We start from the raw sequence: 21,980 nt of genomic DNA on the forward strand, positions 1-21,980 counted from the left end.
CCTGATCTCCACAAAGGAGATGCCTAATTTGGTGATGAGGAACATTATTTCCCTGCTACCTGAAGCCTGGGTCATTCTCTGTATTTTGTTTAATGTATGTTCAATGGTTGATGAAATCAGGACCAGTAACCAATAAAATACACAAGCACTGCCTTCCATAAAGAAGGCATCCATCATTCTTCAGACTGTGGCAAAGGGACATTCACTTTCATTAAGAGAGCAAATTGTGATGGGATGTCAAACAAGGTTGGAAGAGCAGGGAATAGATCCAGGGGAACTCTCATTTGAGCAAATTCTAAGGCCCCAATCAGATCTGCACAGCTACCCACCAGTGATTCTTCCAGGGAAACATAAAATTTTGGATCTAAGTCCTAAGATTCTAAAGGTCCTCTTCTCCTCCTTCCTACTCCCAAACCCAAGCCAAGATAAACAAATGTCAACCTTCATCCTTTCTACTTCATTTTTTCTCTTCCCTCCATCTCCCATCCTTCTTGTTCCAGCTGCTGTTTTATCACCAGGAAATCAGCAAGTATTTGATTTTTAATCTTATAGACAGGCTGAAAATCCTGAAAACAATATTTAGGTTACTAGGTCTGAGAAGTCTCTGATGTAGAGTTTCCTAACCTGGGGTGAATGAAGTGTTTGAAATTATTGTTGATAACAGTATTTTAGCATAATTGGTTTCCTTTCCTTTCCTTGTAATTCTATGCATTTTATTATATGCATTTGTCATTATGAGATGGGGTCTATAGCTTTACCAAATTGTTAAAAAGGTTTCATAATATAAAAAAGGTAAAGAACCCCTGATCTGAAGAATGAAAGCCAAGCACACACACCATCTCCAGATTCTCAGAAGAGACCAATGTATCCTTTCCCATTACCCTGCCTTTTATCTCCATCTTGACTCAGAACAAGTCCTGAGCTTTCTCAAGGCTCATGCATCATCTCCACCCAAGACTTCAAAGATGGGGACATTTCTACCCTCAAGTAATTGCCTCTTTGACTCTCTACTTTCCTCTTCCATCCCAAAATTATTTATGACTTACCCCTGGCAGGGTCTTTTGCTCATGCAGTGCACTTTGGGCTTTGAGGGCTGAGTCCCGGGCGCAATATGTGAGGAAGGCACAGCCTGTGGAGGAAAGGATGGGACATGTCAGGGAACATAAGAGTGTTTCCCTTCCCCCCTCCCCTCCCACAGATGCCTCTGTGAAAACCCTAGTTCCTGTTATCTTCTTAGGCTTGTAGAGTTACATTTGTTTTCAACACTTCTATCACACAACAGAGAAGATCTGACCCTCCAGAACATCTGAATACATTCTGTCTAATCAGTTTCCTCTAGCAGTTAGAAGCACTTTGTCACTAAATGTTATGTCTCTTAAACAAAAGGCCACCTACTTTAGCAAGCCTTCCTTGATACTGCATATCCACTTAAGATATTACAGTGATTGGTCCTTCATTTATCTCACATTGCTCTTTCTTGTGCACTCAACATTCGGCGTTAAACTGACCTACTTCTATTTCCTGTCTCCATACCCTTAAGTTCAGAATGCTCTCTCACTTCACCTCTGCCTCTTAGACTTAACTCCTTTCAAGGATCATTTCAAGTGCTTCTTCTTCTTCCTTTCACTTTTGCTCCTGTATCCCCAGTACCTATCACAGAACCTGACACAGAGAAGGCACTTAATAAAGGCTTGTTGAATTGAATTGAATCTCCAGGTATCTTCCTAAGGATATCAGTTGCATCCAGTTCTTCCACTTCAAAACCCACCCTTTCCTCTCATATCTTGACCCTGCTATAACACATTTATAAATGTGCATAGTCATTATATGTATAACCAGCACCTTCACAAACATAGATATTCAAATGGGGTTAAATAACCCAAAACCCAAAAAGTGCCCCTAACACCAACTCCTGATTACCAAGTCTCTCTTTTATGACATATTTTATTGAAGATCACACTCTCAATTTCTAAACTCACTCAATTTCTAAAACTAAGTTTTTTCCTCTCTCCCTTATCTTCATTAGTCTCTCCTACTGTCAGTCTCTTTGTCTCTTACTTCTTAGAGTAGGGGGTTTACTCAGGTAGCCAGTCCCAACTTAGAATCTGCCCTTCCCTATTTCTCCATACCTCCCCTTTTCTTCCAATATTTGTAGTGCAAGGAGCTGAACACAGAGATTTTGAAGAGGAAAGTTGGACATCTGGAAGTTCTGTGATGATGGACCCCAGAAGGATCATCATTCTTGCTCTCTCAGCAATACACTTATACATAAATCTTGAAATTTGCTGAAATCCTCCTGGTTTCTGGGCCACTCACTCTATTGCTATTAAAGCTTCATTTTCATGTCCGTGAATCCTCCATAACACATCATTGCCTCCCTAATAAATAATTGTTCTATTTTTGTGTCTTCTGAGATTCTTCTAATGATGATCCAATTCCATTATCAGACTTGATTCCCAAGGGTGGAAATTAAGTGAGGGGAAGTGAAGACTAGGGAAAGCAAAAGGGGCTGCTGATGGAAAAAACAGAGAATAGAAAGAGGAAGGTGGAGATTGGCTGGATAAACCTTTGAAACTATGGTTGAGGAAATCTCCAGTCTGAGATTGCCACTGTCAAAAGAATGATTACTTTTCTGAGATAGAATATATTGTCTCCTAACCTCACTTCAATTCACTCTTAATTTCCTTTTACCTTCTCTTGTCCCTATTCTTTCTTTTCCTGAAACAAGTTAGTGTTCAGAAGTAGCCACTCTAAGGCTTATCTGCCGGATTAATTAATCAACAAGCCTTTATTAAGTTATTATACCAATCCCTGTCTGGGAATAAAATGAGAGGCAAAAACAATGCATCTATTCTTAAGAAGCTCACATCTTAATGTGGAAGATCATGTATAAATATATATATGAAAAATACAAAGATATATAGAGGTAAGGCACTAGAAGAAATAGAAATGGAGTAAGAAAAAGTCTTCTGTAGAACATGGAACTTGAAATGGGTCTTGAAGAAGGCCAGGGAAGCTGAGAGGTGGAGATGAGAAAGGAAGGGAACTGGCATGAGACATAACTAGTGAAAAGCATGAAGTTGGGAGATGGAGAGCTTCCAGGAGGCCAGATCATCAAGGGCATGGGAGGGAGCAAAGTGCAAAAAGATTCAAAATAGGAAAACTTTGAAGGACTTAAAATGTCAAACTAAGAATTTTTTATTCCATCCTGGGGATATAGAGGAGCCACTGAAGCTTAGTGAGTATGGGAGGAGGAAATGACATGGCTAAACCTATGCTTTAGAAAAATCATTTGGGCAGCTGGAGGATATGAAGAATAGATTGGGTATGGGAGAATTAAGGCAGGGAATCCAATTAGGAGGGTATCTGAATAGGCATCAGGGACATGTGAAATAAAAGCTTATATTGGGCTAGGTAGTTATATGAATGGAGAGAAGGAAACATGCAACATATGTAATGAAAGTGGAAAAAACCAAGATTTGACAACACTCAAGAATACTTGAGGCAGTTAGGCAATGAACTGGGGTGCCCTATCTAGGAACAGAAAGACCTTTGTTCAAATCCTGCCTAGTTGCGTGACCCTGAGCAAGTCTTTGGAAAATGTAAAATCATTTTTATGTGTGGTGTGCAACAAGCTAAGCATCAAGGAACAGGTGGCATGTGAGTTGGGTCTTAAAGAAAAGGAGGGACTTCACAGGTAGAAACTGGGCCGGGATCAGCTCTGCATATGAGAGAGAATATGAACAAAGCTAAAGAAATGAGAGAGGGCAGGATGAGGATGAGGAATGGTAAATAATCTACTTTGACTGAATACAGAATTTTGAAAGACTCAACTGGTAGATTGGAACTAAACTATGGAAGGCCTTGAATGCCAGAGTTAAGACTTTATACTTTAGTAGGCAATAGGAAATTATTGAAGATTTGAGAATTGATATGATTATAGTGGTACATTAAGAATATTAACCAGGTTGGAAAATAGGTTTGCAAAAACCTATCTCAGAGGATTGGAGTAACGATAAAATGAGATAATATTTGTAAAGCAGTTTATAAACTTTAAATGCTAGTGATTATTATTTTTATTATTGTTAAAACAGATTAGATATATAGAATGGAGGAGAGTAAGGAGTTAAGACTGAGGTTGCAAGTCTGTAGGATGATAGTACCCATACAGTAATAGAAAAATTGGAAATAGAGGAGGGTTTGAAGACAAAGATAATGAATTCTAGCTTCATGATTGGGCGAAAACTTTTAGGAAAATCCTAAAACAATCTGACAGAAATTAGGTTTAGATCACTTTATATCATATACTGCCATCATAATAACTGAGGAAAATCCTAAAAGTTGACTTGCAAACATTGTAGCTATTAGCATGTTAATTTTTGTTTTGTTAGCTTCAATGGATTTATGAAGTAGATATAAAATAACACATCACAAACAAATTAGAAGAGTAGAGAAACAATTGATTTTTGAATATATGAATGGGGAAGAGTTTGTAATGAAATGAGACACAGAGAGAATCACAGAAAATAAAATGGACAGTATTGATTACATAACATTAAAAATTTTTTTCCCACAAAAACCTAACAGTTAAGATTATAAGATAAAAAGGTAACTGAGGAAAAGAATCTTTGTAGCAATTTTATCTGATAAAGTTCTGATTTCTAAGATAGATAAGGAACTGATTCAAATTTATAAGAATAACTTATATCCCTTAATTGATGATTTATCATGAAGAGATATAAAGTCAGTTTTCAAGGGAAGAAATCCAAATTATCAAAAGCTATGTGAGGGAAAAAAAAGCTCCAAATCACTAATAAATGTAAATCAAAGCAACACTAAATTTCTACCTCACACTCATTAGATTTAGAAAGTTGGCCAAAAATGAAAATTGCCAAATGTTTGAGGAACTGGAGGGGAATTTAAGTACATCAACAGATCTGTGAATTAGTCCAGCCATTTTGGAAAGCAATTTGGAATTATGCCCCTAAAGGTATTAAATTTTGCATATTCTTGATCCAGAATAAACATTACTAGGTCTATACTCTTAGCGAGATCAAAGTAAGAGGAAAAGAAGCCATATGTATAAAAATATTTATAGTCCTTTTTATGATGGTAAAGACCTGGTGGTTAAGAAGATTTTTTTTGTCAATAGCTAAACAAATTATAGCACATGAACATAAAAGAATGTTATTGCACTTAAGAAACAGTTAAAAAGAGCGTTTTAGAAAAACCCGAAAAGATTGAAGTGAGCAGAACTAGAAGAAAAATTTGTAACAAAGCAAGTGCATAAAAAACACAATGACTTCTCATAGTCCAAGAGTACTAGTGATGAAGTATGCAACTCACCCTTCTAACAGAGATGTAATGGAGTCAATATGTAGAATAAAATACATATTTTTGGAACATAACCAATATAGGAATATCTGACTATTCATATTTGATATGAGTTTATTTCTTTTTTCATTGAGGTGATGGGAAAAAGAAAAAATAAAACTGAAATAAACTGAATATAAAAAATAAACTGAAAATAAATTTAAAAAAAGATAATGAGTTCTATTTTACACATTCTGACTTTGAGATGATTTTAAGATATTCAATTCACAATGTCCAAAAGACTACTGGTAATAAGGGACTCAATCATCTCATATCTGTCGAAAGGATTTAAGCATTTTCCCAGTTCACTCTACATTCAGAAGGCACCTAAAAATTGATCAGACTTTTTATTTATTTGGAGTACAGAAGGCTTGATGAACTTCTCTACCAACATAGACTGGTACCTTCTCTTTAACTTAGTTTTTTTTTTTTTTTTTTTTTTTTTGGAGCACTGAGAGTTTAAGAGATTTGTTTAGTCATATAGGCAGTGTATTTCAGAAGTGGAACTTGAATGTAGGTCTTCTTGATGCTAAGATCAGCACTTTATTCTTCATTTCAGGTTGCCTCTCTTGATTAAACTTCCTAATGCAGAACTATTTATATCATCATTTGAATTTATTTTGTCTTTCTTTGAATCTTTAGTGTTGGCATATAATAAGTGTTTTATAAATGTTTGTTGACTGACTGCATATAAGAACCTATCATACACAGAGATTTTAAAAATAGTATTTTATTTTTCTTCTAATTACATGTATAAATATTTTCAACATTATTTAATTTTAAATTTGGGTTCCAAATTCTTTCCCTCTTTTAATTCCTTCTCCTCTCTCTGAGATGGTAACCAATCTGATATGGATTATACATGTATAAACATCATACACAAAATATTTTGCTAGACTCTAGAGATAGATTTGATATGTGTTCTGCCCTTAGTATGCAATCTAATGGATCTGGGGGAGGCAAATCTACAAATAATTATGGGTAAACTTCATGGAGGAGGTGACAGCTGAGTTGCAAGGACTTGTATAGATGGAAATTGAGTTGGGATCAGTTCTAAGTATGTTAAACAGCATGAAAAAGGCTAAAGAGATGAGGGGAAAGAATAAAGATTGGGGAAGAAGAGTAATCAATTTTGACTAGAACACAAAATATGTTAAAGAGAATAGTAAAGCACTGGATAGGCAGATTGAACTCATATTATGGAAAGCCTTGAATGCCAAGAGTTAAAACTTCATATTTTATTCTGTAGATAATAGGAAGTCAATGATGGTTTGTGAATAGAAGAGTGATACATAATTATAATGGTGCATAATGAATGTTAATCAAGTAGTAATAATAGCACACTAGGATGTGCAGACATAGGAGAATAGTGACCCTAGTCATAGTTCCAGAGTAGTCATTTATAAACCAGAGCACAGTCCAGGAGAGCAGTGACCACACTTTTTCTTAAAGCAAACAACCTTAGAAGAACTGAAAATTAATAGATGCTCCCAAGCTAACTCTGAAAACAGCAGCATGAAAAACCTGACATCCCTTCCACCTCAGGAGCAGAATCCAGATTTAACATAAAGTAAAAACAATGGCCTGGGGAAATGTGAAAACCACAAAAATAAATGGCTAGATAATAGAAAGTTACATGGAAGATCAAAATATAAATTCAGAATAAGACAACAAACTCAAAGCAAAAACACCCAAAGCCTCAAAGAAAAATGTAAATTGGTCTCAAAACCCTTTCCCCCAAATTCCTAGAAGAGCCCAGAAAACTTTTTAAAAATCAGAGAGGTAGAGAAAAAATTGGGAAAACAAGTGAGAGTAATGTAAGAAAATTATAAAAAAGAGCCAATGACTTAGTAAAGCAGATACAAAAAATATTGAAAACAGAAAAAGCCAAAAAGTAAAAGAGGAACAAAAATTCACTGATTAAGACAAGTCCTTAAAAAGTAGAATTGGCCAAATAGGAAAAAAAAATACAAAAGCTAATTGAAGAAAATAATTTCTTAAAAATTAGAATTGGGCAAGCAGAAGGTAATGTTTCCATGGGACACTAAGAAACAATGAAACAAAATTGAAAGAATGAAAAAATAGAAAAAAACAATTGACCTGGAAATAGATCAAGGAGAAATTATTTAAGAATTACAGAACTGGGGCAGCTAGGTGGCTCAGTGGATAGAGCACCAGCCCTGAAGTCAGGAGAACCCGAGTTCAAATCTGATCCCCAATACTCAACACTTCCTAGCTGTGAGACCCATGACTCAGGGGGAAAAAAGAATTACTGAACTATTTGAAAACCATGATTTTTAAAAGATCCTAGACATCACATTTTAAGAAATAATCATGAACTAGAAACTGAGTGGATGCCCATCAATTGGAGAATGGCTGAATAAATTGTGGTATATGAATATTATGGAATGTTAATGTTCTGTAAGAAATGACCAGCAGGATGATTTCAGAAAGATCTGGAGAGACTTACATGAATTGATGCTGAGTGAAATGAGCAGGACCAGAAGATCATTATATACTTCAACAACAATACTATATGATGATTAGTTCTGATGGATGTGGCCTTCTTCAACAATGAGATGAACCGAATTAGTTCCAATAGAGCAGTAATGAACTGAACCAATTACACCCAGGAAAAGAACTCTGGGAAATACTATGAACCACTACATAGAATTTCCAATTCCTTGATTTTTGTCTGCTTGCATTTTTGATTTCCTTCACAGGCTAATTGTACTCTATTTCAAAGTCTGACTCTTTTTAAACAGCAAAATAACTGTTTGGACATGTATACTTATATTGTATTTAACTTATACTTTAACATATTTAACATGTATTGGTCAACCTGCCATCTGGGAGAAGGGGGGGGGAAGGAGGAAAAAAATTAGAACAAAAGGATTTGCAACTGTCAATGCTGAGAAGTTACCTATGCATATATCTTGTAAATAAAAAGCTATTTAAAAAAAAAAGAAATAATCATGAAAACCTCACTGATATCCTAGAACCAGAAGATAAAATGGAAATTAAAAGAATCCACCAATCATCTGAAAGAAAACCTCAAATGAAATGTCTCAGAAATATTTTAACCCAATTCCATAACTTCCAGGTCAAAAAATATTGTAAGCAGTTATAAAGAAACAATTCAAATATTGTGGAGCTACAGTCAGGACCTCACAAGATTTACCAGTTTCTCCATTAAAGGATTGGAGGACTTGGAATAAGCTATTCCAGAGGACAAAGGAGCTAGGATTACAATCAAGAGTCACCTACCCAGCAAAATTTTACACAGGGAAAAAACAGTTATTTAATGAAATAGAAAACATTCAAGCATTTCTAAGGAAAAGACCATAGCTGAATAGAAAATATGACTTTCAAATACAAAACAAGAGAAGCATATAAAAAGTACAGAGGAAAAGAGAAATTATAAGAGATTTGATAAGGTCAAAGTGTTTGCATTCTTATATGGGAAGATGATACCCATAATTTCTTTTATTTTTTATTTTTTTTAATAATTTTTTATTGATAGAACGCATGCCAGGGTAATTTTTTACAGCATTATCCCTTGCATTCATTTCTGTTCCGATTTTTCCCCTCCCTCCCTCCACCCCTCCCCCAGATGGCAAGAGTCCTTTACATGTTGAATGGGTTGCAGTATATCCTAGATACAATATATGTGTGCAGAACCGAACAGTTTTCTTGCTGCACAGGGAGAATTGAATTCAGAAGGTATAAATAACCCGGGAGGAAAAACATAAATGCAAGCAGTTTATATTCATTTCCAGTGTTCTTTCTCTGGGTGTAGCTGCTTCTGCCCATCTTTGATCAATTAAGGCTCTCTTTATCAAAGAGGTCCACTTCCATCAGAATACATCCTCAAACAGTATCATTGTCGAAGTGTATAATGATCTCCTGGTTCTGCTCATCTCACTCAGCATCAGTTCATGTCAGTCTCGCCAGTCCTCTCTGTATTCATCCTGCTGGTCGTTCCTTACAGAACAATAATATTCCATACCATTCATATAACACAATTTACCCAACCACTCTCCAATTGATGGACATCCTTTCATTTTCCAGCTTCTAGCCACTACAAACAGGGCTGCCACAAACATTTTGGCACATACAGGTCCCTTTCCTTTCTTTAGTATCTCTTTGGAGTATAAGCCCAGTAGAAACACTGCTGGATCAGTGGATGTATTCTGATGGAAGTGGATTTCTCTGACAAAGAGACTTAACTGAGTTTCATTGGATAAATGATGGACAGAAACAGCTACACCCAAAGAAGGAATACTGGGAAATGAATGTGAACTATTTGATTTTTGATTTTCTTCCTGAGTTATTTTTACCTTCTGAATCCAATTCTCCCTGTGCAGCGGGAGAACTGTTTGGTTCTGCAAATGTGTATTGTATCTAGGATATACTGCAACATATTTAACATATATAGGACTGCTTGCCATCTTGGGGGGGGGAGGAGGGAGGGAGGGAAAAAAATGAAACATAAGTGATTGCAAGGGATAATGCTGTGTAAAAATTATCCTGGCATGGATTCTGTCAATACAAAGTTATTATTAAATAAAATTAAATTAAAAAAAAAAAGAAAGAAACACTGCTGGATCAAAGGGTATGCACAGTTTGATAACTTTTTGAGCATAGTTCCAAATTGCTCTCCAGAATGGCTGGATGTGTTCACAATTCCACCAACAATGTATTAGTGTCCCTGTTTTCCCACATCCCCTCCAACATTCCCCATTATCTTTCCCTGTCATTCTAGCCAATCTGACAGGTGTGTAGTGGTAGATGATACCCATAATTTCTAAGAACTTTCATAGACAGAGGACAGAGGTATGAGTTGGCTATGATGTAATGATATCTACAAAAAACAAAATTAAGGGATGAGAAAGAGGGATGCAATGAAATAAGAGGAAAGGAAGAGGTAAAATGGGGTAGATTGTCTCATAAAAAAGCATGAAATAGCTTTCATAGTAAAGTGAAAAAAGAAGGGTTGTGGCAGACAAGGCTTGATTCTTACTCTCAAAGAGGAAATAATATACATATTCAATTGGGAATAAAAATCTATCTTACCCTATATGGAAATAGAAGAGGAAATAGAAGGAAGGCAGAGCTAATAAAAGAGAGGGTAGATTGGGAGGGAAATGGTCAGAAGCAAAACACTTCTGAGGAAGGGTAGGATAAAAGGAGAGAGAGAAGGATAAATGAGAAGAAATAGGTTGAAGAGAAATATACAATAATCATAATTATGAAAAAAAATTTACAAGTTTCACTGATAAAGTTCTTGACTCTTAAATATATAGAAAATGGAGTCAACGTTATAAGAATATAAATCATTCCCAAACTGATAGATGGTCAAAAGTTTTCATATGAAGAAATTAAAGCTATCTATAATCATATGAAAAAATGTTCTAAATTACTATTGATTAGAGAAATATAAATTAAAACAACTCAGAAGTACCACATTATACTTATCAAATGGGCTAATATAGCAGAAAAGAAAAATGATAAATGTTGGAGGTGATGTGGGAAAATTAGGACACTAAAATATTGTTAATGGAGTTGTGAATTGATCCAACCATTCTGGAGAGCAATTTGGAACTATGCCCAAAAGCGCTAAAACCATGCATATCTTTGAGCCAGCAAAACCACTAGTAGGTCTATATCCTAAAGAGATTTTAAAAGGAAAAGGATTTTATGTGTGCAAAAGTATTTATAGCAACTTTTTTCATGGTGGCAAAGAATTAGAAACTGAAGGGATGCCAATCAAATAAGGAATGGATGAATAAGTTGTGATTATGTGATTGCAATAAAATACAACTGTAAATAAGAAATGATGAGCTCTTAGAAAAACCTGAAGGGCTTAGATAAATTGATGCAAAGTGAAGCAGCAGAACCAGGAGAATAGTATACAGAGTAACAGCAATATTGTATGATGATTGATTTTAAATGACTTAGATATTCTCTGCAATACAATAATCCAAGACAATTCTGAAGAACTGATTATGAAAAATGTTATTCATCTCCAGAGAAAGAACTGATGAAATATGAATGCAGATTGAAACATTTTTTATTAAAGCTTTTTATTTCCAAAATATATGCATGAATAATTTTTCATCACTGATCCTTACAAAACTTTGTGTTCCAATTTTCCCCACCTTCCCCCCATCCTTTCCCCTAGATGGCAAGTAGTTCAATATATATGAAATATTTTTTAAAAAATCCATTCTTTTAAAAATCTGTTTTCTTTTATAACATGACTAATATGAAAATATATTTTATTATAACTTGTATAATATATAACCTATGCCAAATTTCTTGTCTTCTCAATAGGGAGGAAGGGAGAGAATTTGGAACTCAACATTTTAAAAAATGAATTTTAAAATAGCTTTTACATATAATTGAAAAAATAAGATTTTTTAAAAAAGAGGATACATACTTGTTATATATGCCATAGTGAAGATTCCTTTTTAGTATAGGTCGAATTGGATGGATACTGACATTCCTCTCATCTCAAATTATGTGATTCTTTGAAGGATCAAAGAAAAATCCAAAGTTATAACTTTGAAGCTTGAGAGATTAGGAAAATGGTATCACCACCAACACAAATAGAAAAGATGGGGGAAGGCAATTTTTAAAAATGGGAATGATGAATTTAGTTTTAGACATGTTGAGTTTGAGGTGTCAGTGGGACATCCAAGTAGAGATATCCAATAAATAGGCTTTTTTTTGGGGGGGAGTTCTTTTCTTTTTTTAAAGTTATACGCATACATTCATTTTTACATATTTCTATATGAATCATGTTGGGAGAAAAAAATTGGAGCAAGAAGGAAAAACCAGAAAAACCAGAAAAAAAAGTGAAAATAGTATGCTTTGATAGTTCTCTCTGTGGATGTAAATGGCATTTTTCCAACCAAAGTTTATTGGGATTGCTTTGGATCACTGAATTGCTGAAAAAAGCCAAGTCTATCATAGTTGATCATCTTACAATTTTGCTTTTGCTGTGTTATAATGTTTCCCTAGTTCTGCTTGCTTCATTCAGCATCAGTTCATGTAAATCTTTCCAAGCCTTTCTAAAATAATCCTGTTCATTATTTCTTTATAGAATGATAATATTCCATTACTTCCACATACCATACCTCTATAAGTAAGCTTAAATTCAGGATCAGAGCTCTGAGAGACTGGGGTTGAAGTTACAGATTTAAATGTCAAGAGCATAGAGATGACAATTAAAGTAGCTAGCAGTAGATCAGCAATGGTCAAAATATAAAGAGAAATGAAAGTTCCTGGACAAAACCTTGGAGAATACCATACTTAAGGGATGAAAGAAGGATATGGAGCTATCAAAAAGAAAATGAGGAAGTAATCAGAGAAGTTGAAAGAGAATCATTATAATTTAATATACAAAAATCAGAAAGAGGAGAGGTGTCAAAAAGAAGAGGGTAGTTTACAATGCCAAATATTTCAGAGAAGGGAAGGACAATGAGGACAAAAAGATCCATTTGATTTAGTGATAAAGTATAGTAGTGATCTTAAGGAAAGCAGTTTTAGTAGAATTGAGGAAACAATAAAGAATAGAGTGAGGTAACTAGGTAGCATAGTGGATAGAGTACTACTTCTGAAGTCAGGAGGACATGAGTTCAAGTCTGGCCCCAGACACTTAATACTTCCTAACTGTGTAACCCTAGGCAAGTCATTTAACTCCAATTGCCTCAGCAAAAAATAAAGAATGGAGTGAATGAGTTAAGAAGTAGGGGGAGAGAATCTGCCATTCTCAAGGAATGGATGACTAAGTCTATTTTTTTATTCTTCTCCTGAGGATATTTCACTTCTTTCCTAATTTTTGCAGTGTTTGTGATGGATATACATGTATGTAACTACTCATGATAATGTGAATGTGCTTACATTTTTGTCTGTAAGTGACTTTGTCAGATAAATGGAAAGAGGTCCACTTGGACTAGGGAGAAGAGATCATAGGATTATAGAATAAAAGGTGACTGAATTGTCAACATTTCTTGGACCTTGCTATTAACTTCTTTGTCAAAGAAAACCTCTCTATCATCCACAGGTTCTCTAGTCTCTTCCAATCTCTGGACTTCAGTTTCCTTAACTCAGGAGAGGGCTAAATTAGATGATCTTTAAAGTCCTTTCAGCTTTAATATTTTAAGACTAGGTATTATAAAATGATTTTTTTTTGGATAAGAAAAATAAGGTTTATTATGAAACCATTTTAGGTTAAGGGTAGCTAGATGGGACAGTGGTTAAAAGGTTGGGCTTGGAGTCTTAGTACTTGTAAAAAGTGCTCAGTATAGTGGTTGGCGGATAGCAGACTAATATTATATAAATGCTTATTTATCACCCCCCACACACTTTCCCATATTTGAAAATGTGTAAGAGAAAGTTCAATTGTATATTTCTTCAGCTGTGTATGCACAATTGTACTCTATATGACTGCATATGAAGACATTTGTGTCTGTGATTTCATATATGTCTTTCAGTCAGTCAACAAGCATTTAGTAAATGACTACTATATGCTTGACACTGTAATAGGCACCATATGTGAGTGTGTGTAAGTGTTCATCTTTGATGTTATGTGTTTACAGATATTAGAGAATTTCCATCATTTCCCTCTCTGTTTTGCTCACATTGAAGTGAAAAGAGCAGGTGCTGATATTCTCTCTCCTTGCCCTCCATTCACATCTACCTCTCTTTGTTCTGTTTTTAAATGTTTTCACTCACTTTCTTCACTGCCTCTGCTCTGTTAACCAGATCTGTTCCAGAGACTACATGTCAAAATTTTCATTCTGGGATCAAGTTGCAGCAGCCAGAGGTGATAAGGTTAAGTTTTCCTCCTTTCACTGCGTTTTTCCTACTTCCATGATAGGACAGAATCTTTCTGACAATGAAAAATGGAGTCTAGGTTGGAGATTGGAGATCTGCTAGATATCCTGTGGCAAGCTCTGAGAAAGGTAGATGGAAGGATAGCAATCAGGCATTCTCAGGTGAGGTCTGGCTTTCTTGGATCTGCTTTACTACATTTTATCCTGAAGAATGGCCACTCAAGTAAGGGAACTCAATATTTAAAAAATGAATTAGGAAGTTACCTCAAAGGTTCTTTTTCTTCCCAGGTTCAACTTAGTCACATCATTTTCTCAATGATGTCTCAAAAATAGCATGATCCTGTCATCCTTGACACTTGAAGTATGGGGGCTCCATTTTCCTTTTTCCATGATCTATGGAGTCACATGTTGACCCTTTTAAAGTGATATTAACAACAGCAAACAACTTCCTTTTAGGAAAAGCTAAATATTTAATGAATGAAATTGACATGGATGCATTTTTAATATTGGCACAATTAAAACTGCTGGATGATTAAGTATTAATGACTCTAAATAAGTGCAATCAGGTCAACTTCAAACAGAATGAACTCAGTGGTGGGAGGTGAGAGATAAGGGCAGTTCTGAACAGAACTAATAAGCAAGCCAAATACATATGAACCACCAGCAACAATCTAACTTGATGTTTGTTTAACAATCTTTAGACATTCTTGTGCTTATTTATTTCATTCAGCCAAGGATTGAGGGGAAAATCATTAGTATGTCTGGCTTTTTTCAATCATGGGGAAGAAAATGGAAACTCTCAAATTGGATATTGCAGATTGGATGATATTAAATGACATTGTTTGTTCTGATTTTCAGAAATACGATTTACCATTTCAGATCAAAATATTACTTCTTCTATTCAAGATAGAGTGTAATGTCACAGGGATCCCTTGATGTGCTTATTCTCCAAGGGTCTACCCATGGCCTTCTTCTCTTCCTGTACAAAGGACTCTGATATTGGAAATTCTAGTTCTGAACCCCAGACCTTAATAGGCATTTCCACACAGATGTTCACCAGCACCTCTAATTCAAAATGTCTAAAACTTTATGTTTTCCCCCCTAAAATCTGATTTTTCCTTCTGGTTTTTAAAATTTCTGCCTGTGTCATTTACCCCATTTCCTAAGCTCAAAGCATGTGGTTTTCAATTCTTCCATTGTCTCATGTCTCATATCTATTCAGTTACCAAAGTCTGTCAATTCTACTCTTGAAATATTCATCCTTTCTTCTTCCTCCCACTGTCATTATGTAGAAGAGGCCCTTTTTACCATTCATGCAAACCTGTTAACAACAGATTTCTCACATGTCTTCTTCCCTCTACTACATAATCTATCCTTCATATAGCTGCCAGAGTAATATTTTTAAATGATAAATCTATTCGGTCATGTTGTTTTCTATTCAAAAATTTTCAGTGGCTCCCCATTGCCTTTTGGGTAAAGTTCATAATCTGCCTGACATTCAAAATCTTTCACAGTCAGCACCACCTTATCTTCTAGTCATTTCATTATTAAATTACTTCCCTACATCAATTTAGTGCTCTAGACAAATTGGACCCCTCTCTGGCTACTGAACATACTGTGTGCTTTCAAGCCCACCAAGTTTTACTCATGATGTTTCAAGTGAATGAAATATGCTTTTTTCCTGTCTTCTCCTAATGGTTCTTACCCATATTTTAAGATCTAATTCGAAGCTGCCTCCTCCATGAAGACTGCTGTGATCTCTCTGGATTAGGAATGACTTTCACTGTTTGGCTTTTTTGTTTTATACCTCTCTAATGCACTAGTTATATAATATTTTACTATGTAATCATTTGTATTAAAGAATTATAAACTTTGTGAGAGCAGAGACCTTATCTTATTTAAATTTTGTGTCTTTGTCGGTATTTGGCTATGTCCTTTATTGGAAGTAAAGGTATTTACTGGAAGTAGGTATTGTTTGTTGAGTGAGTGAATTGTTAACTAATTAAAAGAATCTTCAAACTTTGGGAGCCTTAGAAGTCATCTAGTCGAAAACTTTCAGTTTCCAGATGAAGAAAATGAGGTCCAGAAAGAAAAAAAAGATATGCCTGAGACTGCACAACTCTTAATAAGAGTAATAACTGACATTCACATAGTCCTTTGCCATTCTTCAAAATGATTTTCATATCAAATATGAAAAATGGCCCAATTCACCTTTAATGAGTTTAGTTTTCCTGAGAAAGATAGGCAATAGATTATGATTTCCATTTTATAGGTGAGAAAACTGAGACTCAGAGAGAAGTTACAGACTCAAAATGATATGGCTAAGGAGTGGTCAAACCAATACCAGAGTCCAAATATCCTCATTCCTAGGCTTCTTTTCTTTTGCTATACCATGATACCTTCCTTATATAACCATTTTACTTCAGGAAGTAAGTGAAAATTAGTAAGGATTTTGGTTCTTGAAAGATGAGGATTTCAAGAGTGAATGAGTCTCTCAGACAAGATCTTCCCAGACAAAGCTCTCCTGCATTACTCAGTTTGACCAATGAACTTTAGGTCCAATACTATTTGAATCCCTAGTCCTAATCAAATGTGTATTAGCTGCCTCCATGATCATGAGCTCAGATATCAGAAAAGGTTCAATGGCCCCTTCAACATTTTAAAAGCAAAGGGTCTTTCCTATGGATGGTTGAAAGCATATTTTGATTGAAGCAAGCTCTTGAATTTAAGTTTCATTACGAGTTTTAGACATTAAGTTCCCTTTTGGAAAAGAAGGGTGTGTGTGTGTGTGTGTGTGTGTGTGTGTGTGTGTGTGTGTGTGTGTGTGAGAGAGAGAGAGAGAGAGAGAGAGAGAGAGAGAGAGAGAGAGAGAGAGAGAGAAAGAGACAGAGAGACAAAGAGAGACAGAGATGGACAGGTGGATTCATAAGACAGATAGCCAGACAGTCAGTTAAGGAAGCAGACCAATAGATTAGATATATAGTGAGTCAGCCAGAAACACAAGCTGGAAGTACTGCTAGATAGAAAGATAATTGGACATATTGAAAAATGGATAGAAAGATAGCCAAATGGAAGATACTTAGACTGAGAAATAGATGGATAGAAGGAAATAGGAATGGATAGGCAGAAAGAATTAAACGGATTGATAAATGAAAACTGATAAGTATGGATGAATGGGGGAAAGGAGGGAGAGTGAGAGAGAAGAAAGAAGAGATGGATGGACAGGAAGATAGGCAGAGGGTCATATAGCTATATGGTGGCTTTTAGAAGGAATTTGGCTTGGATGAGGAGGGGCTTGTCCTATTGCACAGTATTATTATTTTTTCTTTGGAACCTAGGGCAGCACAGAAAGGGGAAGAAAGTTGCATTCTTGGGAAGAAAGGAAAGTGAGAGATGCCCTTTCCTGAAATCACTGCTACTTCTCAGGAGTCTTCCCACTAAGGGAAGCTCTCCTCCCAAGAGAAGATGTCTAAATGGAGCAGGGGGAGGGTGTAGAGTAGGGGGCTCTGACATAGGACTTCTATATCAATCAAAGATTCCTTTGCTCTTGGCTCAACTATCACCTTGGGCCTCTTTTCTCTTGGGCTTTTCAGAGGAAAATAACTCATAAAACATTACCACTTTAACATGTTGTCTGAAGAAAATGATTAAGAAGTGTTATGGGTTCCCTCCCACAGTAACTACAGAACTCAAAGGCTGCAGATGCCAACAACATGCCTCCCAGGTTCCAGCCCCTCACTCTTCTGTTTCAGTGCTGCGCTGGCTTCTCGTACTTGTTTCCTCTCACTTTCCTGGGCAGACTTTTTCCCTGCATGTAAACAAGCCACCTCCCTCCCTCCCACATACCCCACCCAGATGAAGGGGTGTGGCCAGCAAGACAGCCCCAGCGCCCCTCTCCAACCCATTCCAGCTGAGTTCCCAGGAGTCTGAGGATGGGTCAGGAAAGGAGTTGCGGGGTGGGGGAGGAAATGGCATGAGGTGTGACAGGCATTTGGGCAGGTGACTGAAGACACAGACGATGGGATTCCTCTTATAAACTCACCCCCTTTCTCAATCAAAACCACTCAGGCTAACTCCTTCCACTTTTTCCAGCCCCAAATACAGCCTTCTGAAGGAAGTGGGGGAGGGGAGAGGGAGAATCTGGGAGAGATAAAGAGGATTTAGAAGGTGCAGAGGGAGGAGCAAGGGGGTGCAGGAAAGAAAGCACAAGGGGAATAGAGAAGGGAGGATAAGGGGGAGGCATTCAAGGACTGGATTAGAAGATAAAAGGAAATATGAGGGAGTGAAGTAGGCTTAAGGGAAGCTAGGGACAGTTGATAGAGTTGGGAATAAGAAGGCAGTAGGGGGTGGAGTTGACAGATCAGTGTTCCAAACTGGAGTCTGAGGATATTGGGCAAAGGGCTTTTGGGGGTTCAGTCAGAAGTATGTATGGGTCCTAAAAGGGGATTGGAACTTAGACTAAAAAAAAAAGGGCACTGGGTTAGGTTAGGCCCCATAAATCTGAAAGTGGGAGCCTTGGGTTTTGGAAATTGTCATCATCTATTTTGTTTGAAAAAGGAAGTTTAGGGCCTAGATTGAAGGAATTGGAGTTGGGGGTCTGAGAATCAAAGAAACTGTCTCAAATTGAAGTTCAAAGGTACTAGGGGGAATGATTTGTACTTAGATATCAAAACAGGGTTTGAGGGATTCAGAAGGAAGCGTTATGATACTAAGTAATTGAGATGCAGAGGATATTAGGACCTGAGATGAGAAAAGGCTGGGGTTAGAGACTGGCAAGATCCAAAGGGTTATAGAATAAGGAACGTGGGGTTGAGTATGAGCTTCTGGATTTAGGGAACCCAATAAAAGGGTATCAGCAGAGCTTTTGTGGGGTTTTGGAATCCAAAGTGGAGGGTGCAGGCAAGATCTGGAGAGCCTCGAGGGCTCCAAGGCCTGAAGAAAAAGGGGAATGGGGTTTCTAGGATGTTAGTAATGGCAATGGGGTGAGGGATCACGTGTAGGGATGTCCAGAGTGTGGGGGACAGGTTCTGGAGTGGGTGTGATTCGAGGACCGGAATGGGAAGTTCAGGGGTTTTGGGGTGGTGGATGTCCGGCATCTGGAGTGGAGGGTAGGCAGGGTAGCGAGGGATCTGGAGTTGGGGTAGGTTGGAGGTCTGATGTGAGGGGCTCCAGAATGAGTGGGGGTCCGTTTCGGCAGCCCACCTTTGTGCACACCCGTGAACCTGTCCTTCAGCACCGTCAGCTCGTAGATTTTGCCGAACTCCTCAAACAGGGGCTTGAGATCCTTCTCGTCCAGGTTCCGGGGAATCTGCCCCACAAACAGCTTGATGGCGTCGTGGTCCTTCATGGGGATCACGGGGCCGGGGCCGTGCCCAGGGCTGAGCCCGGTCATCCTGCCCGAGCCCCCGCCGCCGCCGCCACCACCACCACCACCACCTCCGCCGCCGCCGCTGTCCGTGGTGCTGAAGCCGGGGCCGGGGCCGGCTGGCGGCGCCGATACTCCGTTGGGCACCGCGGCCATGTCCCCCCTCCCCCCTCCCCGACCCCGCCCCCCACCCCCCCAGCTGCCCGGGGGCCACACGCCCGCCCACCGGGTCCTGCTGCCCTCGCTACGGGGGGCGGGGGGGGCAAGAGGAAAAGGGGGGCGGGTCCCGCTGTGTTCGCTTTCTCTCTCTCTGGCTCCTTTCCTCTCCCCCAGCTCCCTTCCCGTGCTCTCTCCGAGCCCCCCTCTCCTCCCTCTTCTCTCTCTCTCGCTCGCTCTTAGTCCTCCCCGCCTCCTCCCTCCTCCCTCCTCCCCCCACCCCCCCCTCCCTCAGCAGCTGCCGCTGCCACAGTGCCTGATGACGTCAACCTGCTGGCCCCGGACCCTACGCAAGCGATTAGCATAATGAGGGAGCGTCGTCCAATCAGAAGGGAAGCTAGCAGGGGCCAGGTCCAGGGCGGGCGGGGGAGGCGGGTGGGGAGGTGGGGAAGAGGAGGTGTAGGGAGGGGAGCAGCCTGGGCGCACGCTTGCTATGGCAACAGAAGCGCGGGGCGGGGGAGAAGCTGGGGGAGCGTGAGCTTGCAAGTGTGTTTGAGTGTCTGTCTGAGCGTGTACGTGGGTGTGCCTGTGCTGCTCGGGGGCGAGTAGGGGGAGAGGGGACACAGCAGGTGGCGATAAGGCAGTCCCTGTTTGCCTGTTTTCTGATTTAGGCGACTTGCACATTTATTACACAGAGACGTCTCCGGGGACGGTCCCACCGAGTCAGATGCAGCACTGCGAGGCGGTGCACAACATACACACGGACACTTGCTTTTTGCTTTCTATGTGCTCGTGTTGCTTTGGACATCCATCTCCTAGCATTCGTATTCACCTGTGGGTTTCCGTTCACTTGTGCATTTGCCAGGAACTTCCAGATTATAAGATCTCGAAACTAGTAGAGTGCATTTTAGCCCAAGGTGAGAAGGTGGGTGGGTCAGAGTGCATGGAACCTAGGAAATCTGAACAAATCAATAAGAAGAGGCGGTTTCCTGGGGGCGTCTACCCCGGGACAAGGGTCAGGGTCAGGAGGGAAAAGGGCAGCATCTTAGAGCGGAAATGCCCGCGACGGAGAATAATACACCCGATGTGACCACATCGGACAACAAGGAGACGGGTAGAGGACTGGGTGGGCCGGGCAGTGTTCCTTTCGGATGCCCCTCATACACAATCAGATATGGATCTAAAAAAGCTAACCTTCTCGACCCTTCAAATCTCTCCGTTCTCTGGGGAGAAGAGGAAATACACATACATGTGCAGGGAAATTTCAGAACTGGCTCCACACCGTCTGCCTACACTTCTCTGCGTCTGAACCCATTAGGCGGAGGTAATAGGAAGTGTCGAGAACCGGGGAGGGGAAAGGCTGCCCTTGGGATTAGGGATTTTGGAGGCTGAAGGTGGGAAGGGGGCGGTGTTTGAGGGTTCCCTAGGTTACCTTTCCTCTCACAGACTATTCCTTTCTCTCTCCTGCATTGTAGAGAAACTAGGGGAGGGAGAAATGTGAGGACTTTCTTCAGAAATGGGGTTGGAAGAGTCAGGGATTTTGTAATGTCTAATAGCTTTGGGGTTTTTTGAGAAACCAACGCCAGGATTTCCACTGTCATCCCGAACACACACACAGACACCCCTACATTCCACTTCACCCCCAAGCACCTCCACTTGAGGACGTGCATTCACGCAGCTAACTCCATTCCCATACAGATGCACCTGAATTTATAAAGTATCCCTTGTGTTAACAGCCCCATTGACAGGAATAGATAGAAATTCTGGCATCTGCCAGGATCTGCTGATTAGGGCAGACAGAACTCCAAGTGAGAAATTGAGGCAAAGGAAAAAAGGTGAAAGAATAAACTGGATTTAACTGTTGCTATGGAGAAGGCAGTAAGGATCTTAACTTCTAAAGGGAAGCAGGAATGTCAAATGATCTTTGGTGGCTACACACAAACCTTTCTTTGTACTCATTCCAATGTCTGGCATGTAGTAAGCGTTTAATAAATGCTTGCTTACTGATTTACTGAAAAAAAACCCACATATATCACACATAAACAGATACCTATAAGCAGATATAAGCATAGTACTATGTTCAGAGACTCACTCATAGGCGTATGAACAGATATTAGAATTCACATTCCATATAGATGAAAGGCCTTGATGTCATATAAAAGCTGATTAAAGGAACTGGTTATGTTTAAACTAGGGAATTCTCATGACAGCCAGACTAAAAGTATTTTAAGGCTGTTTTGTGG

General features: G+C 38.7%; 1 protein-coding gene across 12 annotated transcripts in view; it reads right to left on the reverse strand.

Moving 5' to 3' along the window:
• CELF6 (CUGBP Elav-like family member 6) overlaps positions 1-21,980 on the reverse strand; it is a 135,308-nt gene that overhangs the window by 88,871 nt on the left and 24,457 nt on the right. For 6 of the 12 annotated variants that reach the window (XM_051981951.1, XM_051981950.1, XM_051981956.1 and 3 more), the window contains exons 1-2: positions 19,419-19,617; positions 1,047-1,129 (exon numbers count right to left, since the gene is read on the reverse strand). In XM_051981951.1, the coding sequence (XP_051837911.1) occupies positions 1,047-1,129; positions 19,419-19,608 (273 nt within the window). In that variant the 5' untranslated portion in view covers positions 19,609-19,617. Of the gene's footprint in view, positions 1-1,046; positions 1,130-19,418; positions 19,753-21,980 lie in introns of those variants that run through there. The other 6 variants (XR_007951186.1, XM_051981949.1, XM_051981948.1 and 3 more) reach the window with 2 other exon arrangements.

The sequence above is a fragment of the Antechinus flavipes genome, chromosome 2, assembly GCF_016432865.1.
Source record: "Antechinus flavipes isolate AdamAnt ecotype Samford, QLD, Australia chromosome 2, AdamAnt_v2, whole genome shotgun sequence".
NCBI lineage: Eukaryota > Metazoa > Chordata > Mammalia > Dasyuromorphia > Dasyuridae > Antechinus > Antechinus flavipes.